Consider the following 17,142-nt stretch of genomic DNA (forward strand, 5'->3'; position numbering starts at 1 on the left):
GAGCCTGGGTCCCCCAGCTCATCCCCTCTCTGCTGTGCTCCCTCAGATGACTGAGGTCCCCTGTCTCCATTAACGCCTCCTCCACTCCTGGCATGCCCCTAGCACCTACTCTGGCAAACTCTGTGGTTTGTGTGGCAACTATGATGGCGACAGTAGCAATGACAACCAGGAGCCGGATGGCAGCCCGGAACGAGATGACGAGGAGCTGGGCCACAGCTGGCAGATGGTGGAGGATGAGGACGTGGAGTGAGTGGGGACATCCCCATCTCCGTCTCCACCGTCTTGCTCCTTTCCCCTTCTAAGAACGAAACACCAAAAACTGGCATCATGCCTTTTCTCCTCGCCTGCACGCCCCCCACTTCTGTCCTTCTCCCCATCCTGTTCCTGGCCAAGTTCACGAACTCGACCACTCGGCTCACCCCCACTGTCCGTCGTCCTCAGGCATTCTGAACAGCCCTGCCTCTCACTTGGGGACTCCAGGTCTTCCCCCCTCCTTTAGGGCTTGGTGTTCAAATGATCTCCACTAGGGGTGCCCGAGAACCGGGGCTGCAGTGGGAGGGGCCAGGATGGAGATGACCCTCGGCCCTCAGGGCATTTGGGATGGGTCTCTTCCAGGTGCCAGAAGAACCAGGCCACTCCCCCGTCTTGCACCTCAGCCTTGCTGAACGGTCTGTCGGGGCCAGAGTTCTGTGGACGGCTCGCGGACTCCCATGGAACTTTTGAGTATGAATGAGGCCAGGAAGGGCCGTGCAGGCGGCCACTTGGCACCTGGGGTCCTCCTGGGCGGGATGTGGGAGGTGGGAGGTTCTGTCCCCTCATTCCCTCTGACCTGGCCTCTCTCTTCAGGGCATGCCTGCCTCACCTCGGGGCCTCTCCCTTCTTCGAGAGCTGCATGTTTGACCTGTGTAACTTCCAGGGGCTGCAGCTGATGCTGTGTGCCCATATGGCGGCCTTGACTGAGACCTGCCAGGATGCTGGCTATGTAGTGAAGCCCTGGAGAGGACCGCAGTTCTGCCGTGAGTCGCTCCCAGGGCAGGGCCCCTTCCTTCAAGATGCAGATGCAAGCGGAGGGCTGGCATCTAGGAATGCTAGCACCAGCCTGGGGGTCCCTAGTTGGACCCCTTCACTTGCACACCAGGACAGGGAAAGCTGTTGTCAGAAATAGCCACTGAGAAAATCACACAGCCTTCCCAGCTACCTGAAGCTCTGCAGAGCAGTGCCCGTACGTGTGCACACGCATGCCCAGGTCACCGACCACATGTGAAGTATGGACGCGTGGCGTGGGAGGGTGCACAGTGAAAGCTGAGCATCTCAGCTGGCTTCTCCCAGTCGCTCTCTTCTTCTCGAGATTGGGCATGAGCCGCTAGCTGCGGGCCTTCAGAACTCGGCTGTGAACTAGCTATGGACCTTCTTTCTCTTTGCCCTGTCCTGTCTCATGTCCTTCTCACCTGGGCCCCTCCTTCCCCCAGCTCTGGCTTGCCCACCCAACAGCCACTACACCCTGTGTGCCAAGGTGTGCCCTGACACCTGCCATTCCGGCTTCTCCGGCATGTCCTGTCAGGACCGGTGCGTGGAGGGCTGTGAGTGCAACTCGGGCTTCGTCCTCAGTGGTCTCCAGTGCGTCCCCCGGTCTCAGTGTGGGTGCCTCACCCCCGGGGCTGGCTACTTCAAGGTGAGCGCCGGGGCTGGGCAGCCAGAAAGCCCTCCCCCCGTTCTGAAGTCTGTGCAGGCTCGTGGGCCAGAGAGAGAAGAGGGGAAGCCAGGGGGTCATAACACAGTTATTTCCCACACCGCCTGGCAGAAGCTGACACCCCTGGTTCTCTCCCCGTCCATCCCCCTGCCCATCACGTCTCCTGCTAAGGGTCTCTTTCTCCGCTGAAGCACTTTGGCCCCTCCCTGGGCGCTGTCATCACAGTCTTCTCAGAAGCAGCATTTAGAGACACATCTTCTTCTGGGGTGCTTCTCTCTTCCTTCTTTGCCTGTCCCTCTCCCAAGGCCAGAGAATGACACAGATGTCCGGTAAAGCCCTCTGCCACCTAATGCCCCTTTGGCTCTCCTCCCCACCCAACATCCACCCACCCTGGTTCCAGGCTGGCCCACTGTGTGCTCTTTGTCCATGCCTGGCTCTCCTCTCAATTTCCCCTTCTCTGTGCCCCTTTTCACCCTACTCTGCCTCCCAGCCACCATGCCTATTGGAATCTTTCCCCTCCTTTGAGGCCCTGTTGCCATGCTACCTCCTCTTTGAAGCCTTCTTTTTTCTTAGATTTTATTTTTTTCCTTTTTCTCCCCAAAGCCCCCCCGGTACATAGTTGTATATTCTTCGTTGTGGGTCCTTCTAGTTGTGGCATGTGGGACGCTGCCTCAGCGTGGTCTGATGAGCAGTGCCATGTTCGCGCCCAGGATTCGAACCAACGAAACACTGGGCCGCCTGCAGTGGAGCGCGCGAACTTAACCACTCGGCCACGGGGCCAGCCCCGAAGCCTTCTTGATAAGCAAAGGCAGAAAGCATCTTGCAGGGAGTGCTGAGTGTCTGTCAATGGCAGAAAGCTCTCACTGGGTGCCCTGATTGTCTTCTTTGGGTCCACCTCGTGTTGGAGCACAAAGTCTGTTAGTTTACTTGTTTCCTGCCCCCCCCACCCCCCGCCACTAGACTGTGAGTTTTGCTTAGGGCAGGGACATCATCCATCTGGTTCATTCCTGAATCCTTAACGCCTGGCACAGTGTAGACAGGTAAATATCTGTTGAAACAGTGAAGGAGCAAAGACATCATGAGATGCCTGAATAAGCAAGCCAGTGCCAGACCTATGCAACTAAGCCTGGAGCTTTGGGATGACAGGATGCCTCCCCAGCGAGCAGGCCAGTGATCTGAACACAGTGGCTAAGAGTCAGACCTGGGTATCACTTCTTTCTCTTCCTTCCTTCCATCCCCCAGATAGGGCAGCAGTGGTTCAAGCCAGGCTGCAGACAGCTCTGTATCTGTGAGGGCAACAACAGAATTCGCTGCGAGCTCTGGAGGTGCCAGCCCCAGGAGGTCTGCAGTCTGCAGGGTGGCATCTATGGCTGCCACGCCCAAGGTGAGCAGTCGGGGAAGGCAAGCAGGGGAATGCCCGTGCAGCCCATGCAGCAAGGGTGTAGCCCTGCCCTAAAGCAGGTTCCCCAGAGAGCTGAGCCATAACCAGGGGCTAGAAGGCAGTTCCCCAAGCCGAGCAGGTCTTCAAGGACCCAGAGAGTGAGGTTGATCTAGTCGCTGTCCTTGACCTCTCCGAGCCAAGCCAACCACACCGATGAGCCATGGGTACCGTTCCAATGTGGACTCGCCAGGATGGCAGCTCAGAGGTCACGGCTCTCTGAACTCCATCTCCTCCTCCCCAGGGACTGGCACCTGCACTGTCTCAGGGGACCCCCACTACCTGACGTTTGACGGAGCCCTGCACCACTTCCTGGGCACCTGCACCTACGTCCTGACCCAGCTGTGCTTGGTCAGGTCCCTAGAGAACACCTTCGTTGTGAGTGCCACCAATGAGTTCCGCAGTGGGAACCTGGAGGCCTCCTACGTCAAGGCTGTCCACGTGCAGGTCTTCAACCTCAGAATCTCGCTGATCAAAGGCCACAAGGTCGTGGTGCGTGCCTCTGCTCACCTCCCAGGCCCCACACCACCGCCCGCTCAGCATCTCTGCACCTCCTTGCCCGCAGGCCCACCCATCTGGCTTCTGGAGCCCCTGGGGGTAGCCCACAGCAGATCCAGCCCCAGTTCCTGAGACACACCCGCCATCCCCATCCTGTTCCCTGGTCTTGGCCCTGTTCTTGTCCTTGTCCCAAGCGCCTTTCCCTACCTGGTCCTCCCTGCCTCTGTAGCTGGACGGTCGCCGGGTGGCCCTGCCTTTGTGGCCCGCACACGGCCGGGTGAGCATAAGGCCCAGTGGCTCCTTTGTCCTCCTCTACACGGACTTTGGGCTTCAAGTTCGCTATGACGGGAACCACCTGGTCGAAGTGACAGTGCCCTCCACCTACGCTGGCCGGCTCTGCGGGCTGTGCGGTGCGTTCCCTGGACACCTGCGGTCAAAGCTGGGACGGTGGACAGGAGCCTGTCTTGATCCTAAGACGAGGTCCTAAGACAAGGAGCCTATCTTGGTCCTAAATCAGATCATTTAGGAGTCCTAAGTGCCTGTCCACCAGTTAATCGGTTGAGGCTGTTGTGTGTGAGGGTAGGTGTTAGGGGAAGCCGAAGGAGAAGAACAAGAAGAAGAAAGGGTTGACCTTGGTCTCTTGAGTGAAGAGCGAGGGCTGCCTCTTCTGGGGAGGAAGGTGGTGGTCCTGGGGCCGGGTCTGCTGGCAGGGTGCCTCTGTTAACCGCTCCTTCTTCCAGGGAACTACAACAACAACAGTTTGGACGACATTCTGAGCCCGCATAAAAGGCCTGTAGGCAGCTCTGTCCAGCTGGGGATCTCCTGGAAGTCAAATGAGTACTCTGAGCCAGGGTGAGCTGGAAAGGGGGGCAGCCAGGCTCGGGGAGCTGGACTGGAGAGGAGCCTCTGTGGGCAGCCCAGAGGTGTCCTTGTGTGTCCCAATCTCCGAGCCTGGGGTCGAGGAGGTGCTGCTCTGACCTCCCATGCCCTTGCTGGCTGATTTCTCCCGTGCTGACTGACCTCTCCCTGCAGAGCCCTCTTAGGAAGTCTCTCCTGAGATCTAATCTGCTTGTTTTTTTTTTTAATTGAGGTCACACTGGTTTATAACATTATATAAATTTCAGGTGTATATCGTTATATTTCAACTTCTGCATAGACTGCATCGTGATCACCACCAAAAGTCTAGTTGCCATCCATCGCTGTACCATGTGCCCATTTACTCCTTACACCCTCCCCCGCCCCTTCCCCTTTTGTAACCACCAATCTATTCTCTTCATCTATGTGTTTGTTTATTTTCCACATATGAGTGAAGTCATCCACATTTGTCTGACATTTCACTTAGCATAATACCCTCAAGGTCCATCCATGTTGTCACAAATGGCACAATTTTGTCTTTTTTATGGCTGAGTAGCATTCCATTGTATATGTGTACCACATCTCCTTTATCCATTCATCTGTTTGTGGGCACTTGGGTTGCTTCCAAGTCTTGGCCATTGTGAATAATTCTGCGATGAACATAGGGGTGCGTATATCTTTTCAAATTAGTGTTTTCCTGTCTTTTGGATAAATACCTAGAAGTAGAATAGCTGGATCATATGGTATTTCTCTTTTTAATTTTTTGAGAAATCTCCATACTGTTTTCCATAGTGACTGCACCAGTTTGCATTCCCACCAACAGTGTATGAGGGTTCCTTTTTCTCTGCAACCTCTCTAACATTTGTTATTTTTTGTCTTGTTATTTATGGCTATTCTGACAGGTGTCAGGTGATATCTCATTGCAGTGTTGATTTGCATTTCCCCAATAATTAGTGATCTTGAACATCTTTTCATGTGCCTATTGGTCATCTGTATATCTTCTTTGGAAAAATGTCTGTTCATATCCTCTGCCCATTTTTGGATAGGGTTGTTTGTTTTTCTCATTGATGAGTTGTGTGATTTCTTTACATATTTTGGATATTAACTCCTCATTAGAGAGATGATTTGCAAATATTTTCTCCAAGTTGGTAAGTTGTCTTTTCATTTTGTTGATGGTTTCCTTTGCTGTGTAGAAGCTTTTTAGTTTGATGTAGTCCCATTTGTTAATTTTTTTCTTTTGTTTCTCATGCCTGAGGAGACGTGATATTCAAAAAGATACTTCTATCTGATGTTGAAGAGCGTCCTGCCTGTGTCTTCTTCTAGGAGTTTTATGGTTTCAGGTCTTACATTCAAGTCTTTAATTGATCTTGAGTTAATTTTTGTGTATGGTGTAAGATAATGGTCTACTTTCATGCTTTTGCATGTGGCTGTCCAGTTTTCCCAACCATTGATTGAAGAGACTTTTCCTTTCTCCACTGTATGTTCTTGGCTCCTTTGTCACAAATTAGCTATCTTGAGATCTGACCTTCTACCTTCCTGCTGCAGCCTCTGACCTTCCTACTTGAGGGCACCACCTTGTTCTCTTCTCCTGTCCTTATTCCCCGCCCTGTCTCCCTCTCCACTTTGGCTTCAGTTTTGGGGAAGTTCTCTGCAGTCCTAACTCCTGCCCTTCCCCCTCTCCTCATCCAGCTGCTTTGTCGGTGGCGCTGGTGGCCAGCCCTCCAGATGCCAGGAGAAGGAAGCGGCAGACACCTGGAATAAGAACTGTGATATCTTAATGAACCCTGTGGGTGAGCCACATCCCCTGCTGGCCCCTTCTCCTTCCCCCAGGGCGGAAGACAGAGGAGGGGGACTGGTGAGGGAGGGAGGGAGAGTGAGACACGACATAGATAGACGATCAGGAGGAAGGCAAATGGCATGCCGAGGCTGCCTTCACCTTCTTGGGAGCCTGACGGGTTCTCGATAAATATGGATTTTGATCAAAATGGATGTCGAATTCCCCCCAAAGCAGTGGCATGGTTCTGCTCCCTTCCCAAGCTTCCTCTCCTCTCTCACACCAGTGTTGTTTCATCTTCCAGGTCCCTTCTCCCAGTGCCATGAGGTGGTGCCACCACACTCCAGCTTCGCCAGTTGTGTGTATGGCCAGTGTGGGAGCAAGGGCGACCCCCTGACCCTGTGCCGCTCCCTGCAGGCCTATGCGTCCCTGTGCGCCCGGGCCGGCAGGGCCCCTGATTGGAGGAATAGCACCTTCTGCCGTGAGTGACCTGATGTCCCACCCCTGCAGCCTGGAGGAGAGCCCCGGAGCCCTGTCCTCTCTTCCTTTCCCTGAACTCTGCTCCTCTGCCCTTCCCTCCACAGCCTGACCCTCAGCCGCCACTGGGACCCTCCTCCCTTCTTGGCTCTCCAGTCGCTCCAAGCCCGACTCCCCTTCTCTGCTAGTCTCCCTGCCCTGGCAGCCTCCTCCATCTGATTCTCACCTCACTGAAAAGTTCCTCCCTTGTTTAGTTACTGCCTCCTTCTCTGCTTACCTGGGCCAGCTCTGTTCCCTTTCTCCCTCTCTTTCCCAGGAACTTTTTTTTTTTTTTTTAAAGCTTCAGTGCATGGTTGCGTTTCCTAGTTATTAGCTTAGTTTTCCACGTGAGCCGCCGCCACAATATGACAACTGACAGACAGGTGGTGTGGTTCCCCGACCGGGAAACAAACCTGGGCCTCGGCAGTGAGAGCACCAAATCTTAACCACTGGGCCACCAGGGCTGGCTCTCCAGGAACGTTTTTTTTTTCAACTGTGGTAAAAGATACGTAACATAAAATTTACCACTTTAACGATTTTTAAATGTCCAATTCTGTGGCATTAAGTATGTTCACCTTGTTGTGCAACCATCACCACCATCATCTCCAGAACTTTTTCATCTTTCTGAACTGTCCCCATTAAACACTAACGCCCATACCCCCTTCCCCCAGCTCGGGGCACCCGCCATTCTCCCCTCTGTCTCTATGAATTTGCCTATTCTAGGGACCCCCCCATGAGTGGAGTCACAGTATTTGTCCTTTTGTGACTGGCTTATTTCACTCAGCATAATGCTCTCAAGTTTCATCCATTTTGCAGTGTGGCCAGAATTTCCTTCTTTTTAGGGCTGAATCATATTCCCTTGTGTGGATCAAGCCCATTTGGTTGATCCATTCATCTGATGGATATTCCCGGGAACTCTTCATGTCCCAAGGTCAGGGAGATGGAAATCACTCTGCCTTCCTAACACTGGTTTCTTCTTAGCTCTGAAGTGCCCATCGGGTAGCAGCTACAGCCACTGTGCCAACCCCTGCCCAGTCACCTGCTTCAGCCTGACCACCCCAAAAGACTGCCCGGCAGCGCTGCCCTGTGCTGAGGGCTGCGAGTGCCAGAAAGGGCACGTTCTGAGTGGGGTCTCCTGTGTGCCCCTCAGCCAGTGTGGCTGCACCGACCAGTGGGGCTCCTATCACCCGGTGAGAGGCCAGACCGCAGGGGGCACACTGCCCTGCTCAGCTCCATGAGTATGGGGGCAGGAAGGCTCAGAGCCAGAGAAGGGGTAGGGCCGGGCAGTGCTAGGGGCTGAGGAGCAAGTCCAGAAGCCGAAAGGCTGAGAAAGGCTAGGGATGGAGGAGAGTACCCAAGTGGAGTGAGCCTCGTGGGGGCCCGGCCTGGGGGAGCCTCCCGTCCATCTCCGCTTTCCAAGTTTCTGTTGGCTCCGCTGATGCCCACGCCCCACAGGTCGGGGAGAGCTGGTACACAGACAACACCTGCTCCAAGCTCTGCACCTGCTCCACCCACAACATCTCCTGCCTCCAGACGGCGTGCAAGCCTAGCCAGATGTGCTGGCCCCTGGATGGGCTGATGCGCTGCCGGGCCGCAGGTAGGAGGACCCACAGCTGCCCAGAAGAGCTCACCCCCTCACACCCTCTCTGGGTTCCTAGTCCCGCTGTACTGCAGAGCTTCTGGCGGGGAAAGACGACCCCTGCGCTGTCGGGAAGGGCTTCTCGGGGTTCACCCCTGGTTCTCCGAAGTGCCTGTGAACTTAGTCTCTCCCTGGCAGAACAACACCCGCGCCACCCTACGCCTCACACCTGCTGGCCCTTGTGCTTCGATTCTCGTCTTTTCTTTGTCTTCCTTCCCTTTGCAGGCACCCCCTCCCCACCCCCTTCATAGCGTTTCCTTGAAGGTGGGGAGAACACCTATTCTTGCTCGAGGCTGGGCCATCCTCAGCCCCCTCTCTCTCCTTCAGATATGGGAGTGTGCCGTATCTTGGAGGAGTCCAACTACGTGAGCTTCGATGGCGCCTACCATGCCTTGGGGAGCACCTGCACTTACGTCCTGGCCAAAGTGTGCCACTCCACCATGGACCTACCCTTCTTCAAGATCACTGGCAAGAATGGGGAAAGGGAAGGCCAAACCTCCACTTTCTACCTCCGCCAGCTCAACGTCAACATCTTTGGCTTCCTGGTCACCCTGCAGCAGGGCCACCGTGTGCTGGTGAGCTGGGTGGCGTGGGCAGGGAGGGATGACGTGAGCTCTGGGGAGAGGGCTCTGGTCCTTCTTCCTTCTCCCATGTCCTCCTCTGTAGATCAATGGCACACAAGTCAGCCTCCCCTTGACCTCCCAAATCCGGGGCGTCAGCATCACTGCCAGGGGTGCCTACACCGTGCTCAGCATTAACATCGGGGTGCAAGTCAAGTTCGACGGCAGTGGTTTCTTAGAAATCAAACTCCCTAGAGCCTATTACGAAAAGGTGGGGAAAACACCTGGCTCTTCTCTAGGAGAGTCAGCCTCCAGGGGCTGATGCCACACTGAAGAGGTCACTTCCCAGAAGGGAGGAGGGCTGTGCCTGTCTCTTTACCCTGGAAGAGGGGGCGCCAATGAAAATGCTCTCTAGCTCCCCTGGTGCTCAAAAATCCCGTGTCCCCCCAGGTCTGCGGCATGTGCGGGAACTTCAACGGAGAGGAAGAGGACGAACTAATGATGCCCAGTGACGAGCTGGCCGAGAATGACACCCAATTTGTGGACAGTTGGCGAGATAAGGAGTCCGACCCAAAGTAATTGTCCCCGGAGACTCTCTGCCTTTTCATAGGAGCACGAGCTGGCATTCTAGACTGTTTGGCACACCCAGGATAGGAAGACAGGAGCATTCCTTTACGTGTGTAACTTGACGGCAGTGGCTTCCGGGTCCCAGGAATCTATTTGGGGAAACATGGATGTCTTCCTTTCTCGGCTTTGAAATGTGAGAGGAGCCCAAGTCTGTGTGGAAGGCTGGCCAGAGCTCAGAGCAGCTTGCGGGGAAGACAGAGGGGTCTTCGGGTCATTTGGGAGTGCCAAATCATTGTCATAGGTGGGGCAGTGGCTGTCCCTGTGATGACCCCCTTCCGTTCCCAGATGCCAACAAGATGAGCAGACGGTGACCCCAACAGAACAGCAGGAGAAACCGATTACAGACTGCAGGCCAGCTGACCTAGTGACAGCCCAGAAGGAATGCGAAGCGGCCTTTCACGCTCCGGCCTGGGCTGAGTGCGCCACCCGTGTGATTGTCAAACCCCTCCTGCTCGGCTGTACATATAAGCTCTGTGAGTTTGGAGGGCTAAACCATCTCCTCTGCGAGGCTCTGCAAGCCTTCGGGGCCGCCTGCGAGGCCCAGGGGCTCAAGCCCCCCATTTGGAGAAACAGCAGCTTCTGCCGTGAGTGTCCCCTATGGTCACCCCAAAACTGCTCCCAAGCCCTGCTCCCCTCTGTGTATCCCTTAAAGCTCCTTTCCGCTGATTCCTGACCTATTTCTGACTCTTTCATGTCTCTGATGTGAACCATTTACAGTAACCTCTTAGCCAGGGCCCCTGCCAACAAGAGAGCGCGGGCTGCTTCTCATCTCTTCCTTCGCCAACGCTGCCTTTCCAAAGGAAGTGTAATCGAGTTAGCCCCCTGCATGGCTGTTGCCTGAAAGATTAAGTCCAAGCTCCTCTCTGAGATGTACGAGATCCTGCAATCTGCCCCAGTCTCTCCTCTCTCACCCCTGTTTCCGGGCACCTGTGCATGCCCTGCACCGCATGACCCCATTCCCCACACGGGCCTCGCTTTCCACCCCTCCCTGCCTTTATACACACTGCTCCCTGCAGCTGGAAGGTTCCTCCTTCTCTCCTCCTGGAAGACGCCTAGGCATCCTTCTGTAGCTCTTTCCTTAAAATTAAAAAAAAAATTATTATTCACATGCCATAATATTCACCCCTTTAAAAGTGTACAATTCACTGGCTTTTAGGATCCCCACCAGATTGTGCAACCACTACTGCTATGTGATTCCAGAAGCTTTTAAATTTTACGACAGTGATTAAAGTGGTTTTAGTATGTGATAGATTCACATGGTTCAAAAACTTAAAAAGTATTTTAAAGATGCCCAGTGCGAAGTCCCCTCCCATCCTGACCCTGTGGGCCCAGTTCCCAGCCTGCTCTTCGCAGCATCTGAGTATTTTTCCAAAGATCTTGTATTTATGCACGTGCAAACAAGTGTAATTTATTTTCCTTATTTTCTTACAAACAGCATACAAGACACAGTATTTTGCAGTTTTTATCACTTAACAACCTGGCTTACAGATCCTTTGGCGTCAGATACTCTCTTTTGTAGCTGATATTCCATTATCATATCATAATTCATCATAATTTATTTGACTAGTCTCCTCTTGGTGAACTTTCCGATTGGCAAAGTTGTTTCCAATCTTTTACTATTGCAAATGGTGCTGCGGTGGATAACCTTACGCAGATAATGATTTTCTATGCGTATGTTTCTGTCTGTGGGATAAATTCCTAGAAGTGGAATTGTTGGGTCAAGGACTGTGTGCCTTTGTGCTTTGAGATGCTGCCAATTGGCTTTCCACAGGGCTTGAGGAATTTACATTCTCACACGCCCCATATGAGAGTGTCCGTTTCCCCACAGCCTCGCCAACACGGAGCGTTATCCTGCTTTTGGATTTTTGCCAATCTGATAAGTAAAAAATAAAAAGAGTCTTAATTTGCGTTTTTCCTATTATGAGGGAGGTTGTGCATTCTTTCAAATATTTAGCAGCCATTTGAATTTCCCTTTCTGTGAACTATCTCTTCCTACCCATTCGCCATTTTCCACTGGTTTGTTGGTCTTTATTGAACTATTTCATGGAAGTCCCTTATCTGTTACAGAGAGTAGCCTTTTATTAATGCCATGAGTTACAAAAATTTTTCCAGGTCTTTTCTTTTCATCTTTGACTCTTTTTTTTGCCATGCAGAGAAAAAAAAAAGAATATATATATATATATATGTATTTATGGGGTCAAATATACTAGGCTTTGTTTTATGGCTTCTGCATTCTAAGCCATAGTTATAAATGCCTTCTGCACTCTGAAGTTCAAAAAGAATTTGCCCATGTTTGGCTCTAGTATTTTTATCATTTCATTTTTTTATATTTAAGTGTTTGATCCACGGGGATTTATCCTGATGCGTAGTATGACATATGAATTGACTTTGTTGTTTTTGGTTTTTTACAGCATTATTAAATGACTAGTGTCGTCTTTTCCCACTGACTGAGATGCCACAGTTTATTCTACACTGAATTCTCATACATATTTGGGTCCCTATCTGAGGTTTTTCTCCTCTTGCATTGCTCCATCTTTCATTACTTACCGGGAACCCAATGTCGTGCTCCTTGAGAGTTTAAAATGCATTTTCATTTCTGGTGGCGACATTCACTACCCACTCTTTGTTTTTTCAGAGTTGTCTTGGCTTTTCTGATTTGTTTATAGCTTCATCTCCACTTTAATATCGTCTTGTCCTATTAAACGACAAAACGAAATCCTGTTGGTGTATTTCACTGGCGTTATATTAAATGCATAAATTAACTTAGGGAGAACTGACATCTTTATGTTGCGGGCTCTTCCTATGCGTGGACGTTTCCATTGGTTCACAACCACTTTTACTGAAAGGGCTCTGTTTAACTCCTCCCTGAGTCACTGCCTCCCTGCTCTGAGCTCCTGTTATACCTCGTACCCGCATGCCTGCCACCTGCTTGCTGACCATATGCATCAAGGGCTCACGGTGGCTGCTGGCCGACAGCCGTCTCCCATGCGGAACTGGGAGAACCATTGCTGTTCCCATCTTTCCTTGGGACCTGGCATGTGGCGCACTCAGTCAATGTCTCCCCTCCCCCTCCCCCAGCTCTGGAGTGCCCCACCTACAGCACCTTCACGACCTGTGTTCCTGCCTGCTCACCTTCCTGCCAGGACCCGGAAGGCTGGTGCAAGGGCACCGAAGTCCCCGCCACCTGCAAGGAGGGCTGCGTTTGTCAGCCCGGCTACGTGCTCAGTGAGCAGCACTGTGTGCCCTGGAGTCAGTGTGGTTGCAAGGACGCCCAGGGCGGCTTGCTCCCCGTGAGTGGAGATAAGACACCTTGAGGATGGAGCTTTCTCCTTTTCTGTGCCTCCATCGGCTGGGGCGTCTCGCTGGCCCTGGGGTGTGAAGGTTGGGGACAGGGCAGGCTGGTCTCCAGCCAGGCATGGCTAGAGGTGCATGATTTGGGTTTTGGATCTGAGGAATCCAAACAGCTGGGATGTGGCATGATGTAGTGGGAGAGGCTCAGCCTTGGTTCGACTCCTGACGGTACCAGTCATGGGTCAGGGACCCCTGTTACCTCAGCTTCCTCATCTGTAAGATGGGTCCAGTGGTACCTCCTGAACAACATCTGTAAGACCCCAAGCACAGTGCCTCTGGGGGGTGCTCCAGGGACATAAGGTGCAAACAGCCCCGTAACTGTTAAACCTTTCAGACTGTGGACTTGGGCTGTAGTGGTGAGAGGGTGAACTGGCTCTTCCATGCTCCCTCCCTTGTTCTTCCTGTGGCTTCTACAGGTGGGTAAGACCTGGCTGTCCCATGGCTGCACCCAGAGATGTGTCTGCAAAGCAGGAGCTATTCAGTGCCAGCCCTTCACCTGCCCCTCTGGTTCCCACTGCCAGCCCGACGCCACCAGCACTGACACCTGTGCTCCCGACAGTGAGGATGGCCCTCAGGGAGGTGGGGAGAGGCGTGCTCAGGGCTGAGGTGGAGCAAGAGGCAGGGCTTCCGCTAGGATGCTCTGGGGAGAGAGAGCGGCAGGGGCAGGCAAGGGTGGTGGCTCCCGTCACAATCCCCCCCCCACCCCCACCACCCGCTGTTCTCATCCTGGCTCTCCCCAGCTCTGAGGCCGCCTGCAAGTCATGCCCCTGGCTAGGATTTGCTACACTGAGGGCAAAAAGAGGGGCCCTGATAGGAGATCCTCTCAGGTTTTTAACTGGGGCTGGGAGAGGGAGGAAGTTGAAAGATCAAGTACCCAGGGAGGCCAGGGCTGAGAGTGAGGGCGACAGAGACATCGAGGCGTGTGAGGGATTCTGGGACTTTTGTATCCGGGCAGGGTGCCTTCTCAGCGTTGGCCTTTCTCGGCAGAGTCGGAACAATGCTCAGTTTTCGGGGACCCCCATTACCGCACATTTGATGGCCTCAGCTACCGCTTCCAGGGCCGCATGACCTACACCCTGGTCAAGACCGTGGATGTGCTCCCCGATGGGGTGGAGCCCCTGGTCGTGGAGGGACGCAACAAGATGATTCCCCCCTTCACCTCCATCTTCCTGCACGAAATCCTCGTGATGGTCTACGGCTATACAATCCAGCTCCAGACCAACCTGGAGCTTGTGGTAGGAGCCGGGGGGCTGGGAGGGTCTGGGGAGGTAGGCTGGGCCATGGGGGGCCTCCTGCAGCAGGTGAAGCCAGGACTCTGTGTTCCCTGGGAGGGTCCCTGCAGGGGCTGCCTAGTTTTAGAAGTCAGAATCAGTGCCACACTCCCCTCCTGGGGAGAGGTAGAAGGGGCAGTGGGATTAAGCAAAAGGTTGGCGAGAGACAGGAGCAGAGAGAGGAGAGAGCGTGCAGGGTGAAGGTGGAGTGAGGCTGAAGAAGCACCAGGGGCATGAACTCTGCCAAGCTTTTTGCAAAGAAGGGGCTGGGGCCGCAAAAGGAGCAGACCTCAGAGAGGCCTCTGCTACTTGCGATAGCAAAGGCTGCTGGGTATCTTGTTCCACAGAGTGACGGCATGGAGAGGTACTGAGATGTGCAGAGAGAGGCAGAGGCAAAAGTGGTAGACGGTCAGGTTGATTCAGGATGCCCTAGGGCTCCCGTCTTCCTTCTCCAGGTCAACAACCAGAAGATGGCCATCCCCTACAAGGTCAACGAGCATCTGCGGGTTACCATGCGGAGCCATCGCCTGTATCTGATCACCAACTTTGAGCTGGTCGTGAGCTTCGATGGAAGAAATAACGCAGGTACCTGCGAGTGGGGACAGGAGAGCCGAAGAGATGTTTCTGGAATAGGGGAGGGAAACCACGTCTTAGGCTGAACATGGTGCGAGTGGGCTGGGAGTGAGGCCCCGAGTTCCAGGGGAACAGACAGGAGGGGTGGGAAAGAGAAGAGGGGGGAGTCTGACTTCTGGACGCCCCCTCCTCCTGCAGTGATTTCTCTGCCCAGCATGTACGAGGGGCTTGTGCGCGGCCTGTGTGGGAACTACGACAAGAACCGGAGGAACGAGTTTATGCTGCCCAATGGCACCCTCACCCAGAACCTCAACACCTTTGGCAACAGTTGGGAGGTCAAGATCAAGGAAGACCTTGCCCGCGTCTCAAGGTGAGAGGGCTGGGGCTCTAAGCAGGGAGGCCCAGGCCCTGGGGAGATGAGCAGCAGCCCAATATCTGTCCAGACTCTCTTACGCCATATCTCAGCAGAGGAGGACACGCAAGGCGCGCACCCAGCCAGCCAGCCAGCCATGCTTGATTCTCCTCAGACCGGCTGTGGGGCGCCTGCCGTGGGCGTCCATTCTGTGCGTGCGTTCCCTTACGCCCCCTTCCCAGTTCTCCCTCCCCCTAAGTTCACAGTCCTGGGGGGCCTCACCTGGCCCTGCGCTGTCTCTGCCCCAGGGCCATACCAGAGGAGGAAGATGGAGAGGAGGAGTTAGGCTTCCAGGTGACAGAATGCAGCCCGGAGCAGCTGGAGCTCAGCAACAGCACCCAGGCTTGTGGGGTGCTGGTGGACCCCCAGGGCCCTTTTGCCACCTGTCACCAGACTGTGGCCCCAGATCCCTTCCACGAGTGAGTCAAGGACCCCAGACATGCGGGAATGGCCTTTCTCTGGGTCCTGCTGCCATCTGGGATTCGTGCTCCCTTGGGCTCCCTTCTTTCTCTCTGTGGCCTTGGTTCCTTATAAGCCACCCCCCACCCGCCCCACACACACATGGCCTGATGTCTTTCTGCTGGACTTCCAGGCCCTCTTCTGTAGGGCTGGGTCTCCTGGCCTCCCATCTCTGACAGCCCCCCAATTGTCCCCGCCACCCCCAGGCACTGTGTGTTTGATCTGTGTGCCGCCTGGGACCCCAGACAGTGGGAGGAACTGCGCTGCCAGGTCCTCAGCGGGTATGCCATCATCTGCCAGGAAGCGGGCGCCGCCCTGGCCAGCTGGCGAGACCACACCCACTGTGGTGAGGCGCTGATCTTCCCCAGCAGCTGGCCCCTGACCCCATCAGCCATTTCTACCCTCAGCTCTGAGCCCCCACCGCTGCCCCAACCTTGGTTCCCCATCTTTCAACTCTCACCCTGTCAACGTCCTCCCAACCTCGCCCCCTCTGCCTCGACCTGGGAAGCCTCACCCCCACCCACGTTACCCTATCCCACTCCTCACCAATGCCCATCTTTGCTCCTCCAGTTCCTTCACATGCTTTAATGTCCCAGATGAAAGGCACCCAACCAAAGCCAGCCCCCTGGCCTGGCTTCCCGGCCAGCACAGAGCTCTGTGTTCTGTTGGCTGACCTTGGTCCCTTTCTAGCTTCCGGCCGCACATTCCGCAGACCTGTTGGGCTGGCCCCGGCCCAGCCACCTTCTGACTGCAACTCTGTCCCCTCAGCCTTGGTGTGTCCGGCCAATACTGTCTATCAGAGCTGTATGACACCCTGCCCCGCCTCCTGTGCCAACCTGGCCGCCCCCGGGGACTGCGAGGGCCCCTGTGTGGAAGGCTGTGCCAGCCTCCCCGGCTACGTCTACAGCGGCGCTCGGAGCCTGCCCCTGGCCCACTGTGGCTGCACCCACAACGGCATCTACTACCAGGTCTGGGCTGGGAGGGGGAGGCCTGGGGTGGCGGAGGGGCCAGCCACATGAGAGAGGAAACCCGACTTTCTCCTCCCCGCCCTTCTCCCCTCCCCGCTCCAGCGGGGTGACAGGTTTGTGACTGAGGATTGCTCTCAGCGCTGCATTTGTGCCAGCTCGGGGGTCCTGCTGTGTGAGCCCTTCAGCTGCCGCGCTGGGGAGATCTGCACCCTGGGCAACTTCACGCGTGGCTGCTTCCGAGGTGAGCCCGGACTGGCCCTTGGCTCCAGCTGCCCCCATACCCCGGGGGCCCCAGGCCTGAGGACCCTCCCTCCCAGTCCTCTGCCTGCGACTCCTCCCCATCGATGTGAGGAAGTTCACGCCATTTAATCTTGCTCTTTTCACTGGCTCCCTGCCTTTTTTGGGAGGGGCAAATGGCAAGGACCTGGCTTTCGAGCATCTGCTATCTGCCAGACACTGTGCTGGGCCCTTTTCCCAGCGTTAGCCTCCTGTGAGCTCCTTTAGTCCTTAC

At 54.7% G+C, this 17,142-nt stretch overlaps 1 protein-coding gene across 1 annotated transcript in view; it reads left to right on the forward strand.

Moving 5' to 3' along the window:
* Window positions 1-17,142, forward strand: part of ZAN (zonadhesin) — a 32,298-nt gene that overhangs the window by 13,747 nt on the left and 1,409 nt on the right. Inside the window, 26 exon segments of the mRNA XM_070485389.1 lie at window positions 103-246; window positions 616-723; window positions 847-1,016; window positions 1,470-1,672; window positions 2,933-3,074; window positions 3,373-3,620; window positions 3,856-4,036; window positions 4,367-4,478; window positions 6,171-6,271; window positions 6,560-6,736; window positions 7,753-7,961; window positions 8,227-8,368; window positions 8,738-8,985; window positions 9,077-9,241; window positions 9,421-9,545; window positions 9,883-10,181; window positions 12,676-12,887; window positions 13,365-13,506; window positions 13,936-14,183; window positions 14,675-14,804; window positions 14,991-15,162; window positions 15,453-15,623; window positions 15,870-15,944; window positions 16,432-16,585; window positions 16,587-16,631; window positions 16,734-16,872. Of these exon segments, the coding sequence (XP_070341490.1) occupies window positions 103-246; window positions 616-723; window positions 847-1,016; window positions 1,470-1,672; window positions 2,933-3,074; window positions 3,373-3,620; window positions 3,856-4,036; window positions 4,367-4,478; window positions 6,171-6,271; window positions 6,560-6,736; window positions 7,753-7,961; window positions 8,227-8,368; window positions 8,738-8,985; window positions 9,077-9,241; window positions 9,421-9,545; window positions 9,883-10,181; window positions 12,676-12,887; window positions 13,365-13,506; window positions 13,936-14,183; window positions 14,675-14,804; window positions 14,991-15,162; window positions 15,453-15,623; window positions 15,870-15,944; window positions 16,432-16,585; window positions 16,587-16,631; window positions 16,734-16,872 (4,262 nt within the window).

The sequence above is a fragment of the Equus asinus genome, chromosome 14 (assembly GCF_041296235.1).
Source record: "Equus asinus isolate D_3611 breed Donkey chromosome 14, EquAss-T2T_v2, whole genome shotgun sequence".
Lineage (NCBI taxonomy): Eukaryota > Metazoa > Chordata > Mammalia > Perissodactyla > Equidae > Equus > Equus asinus.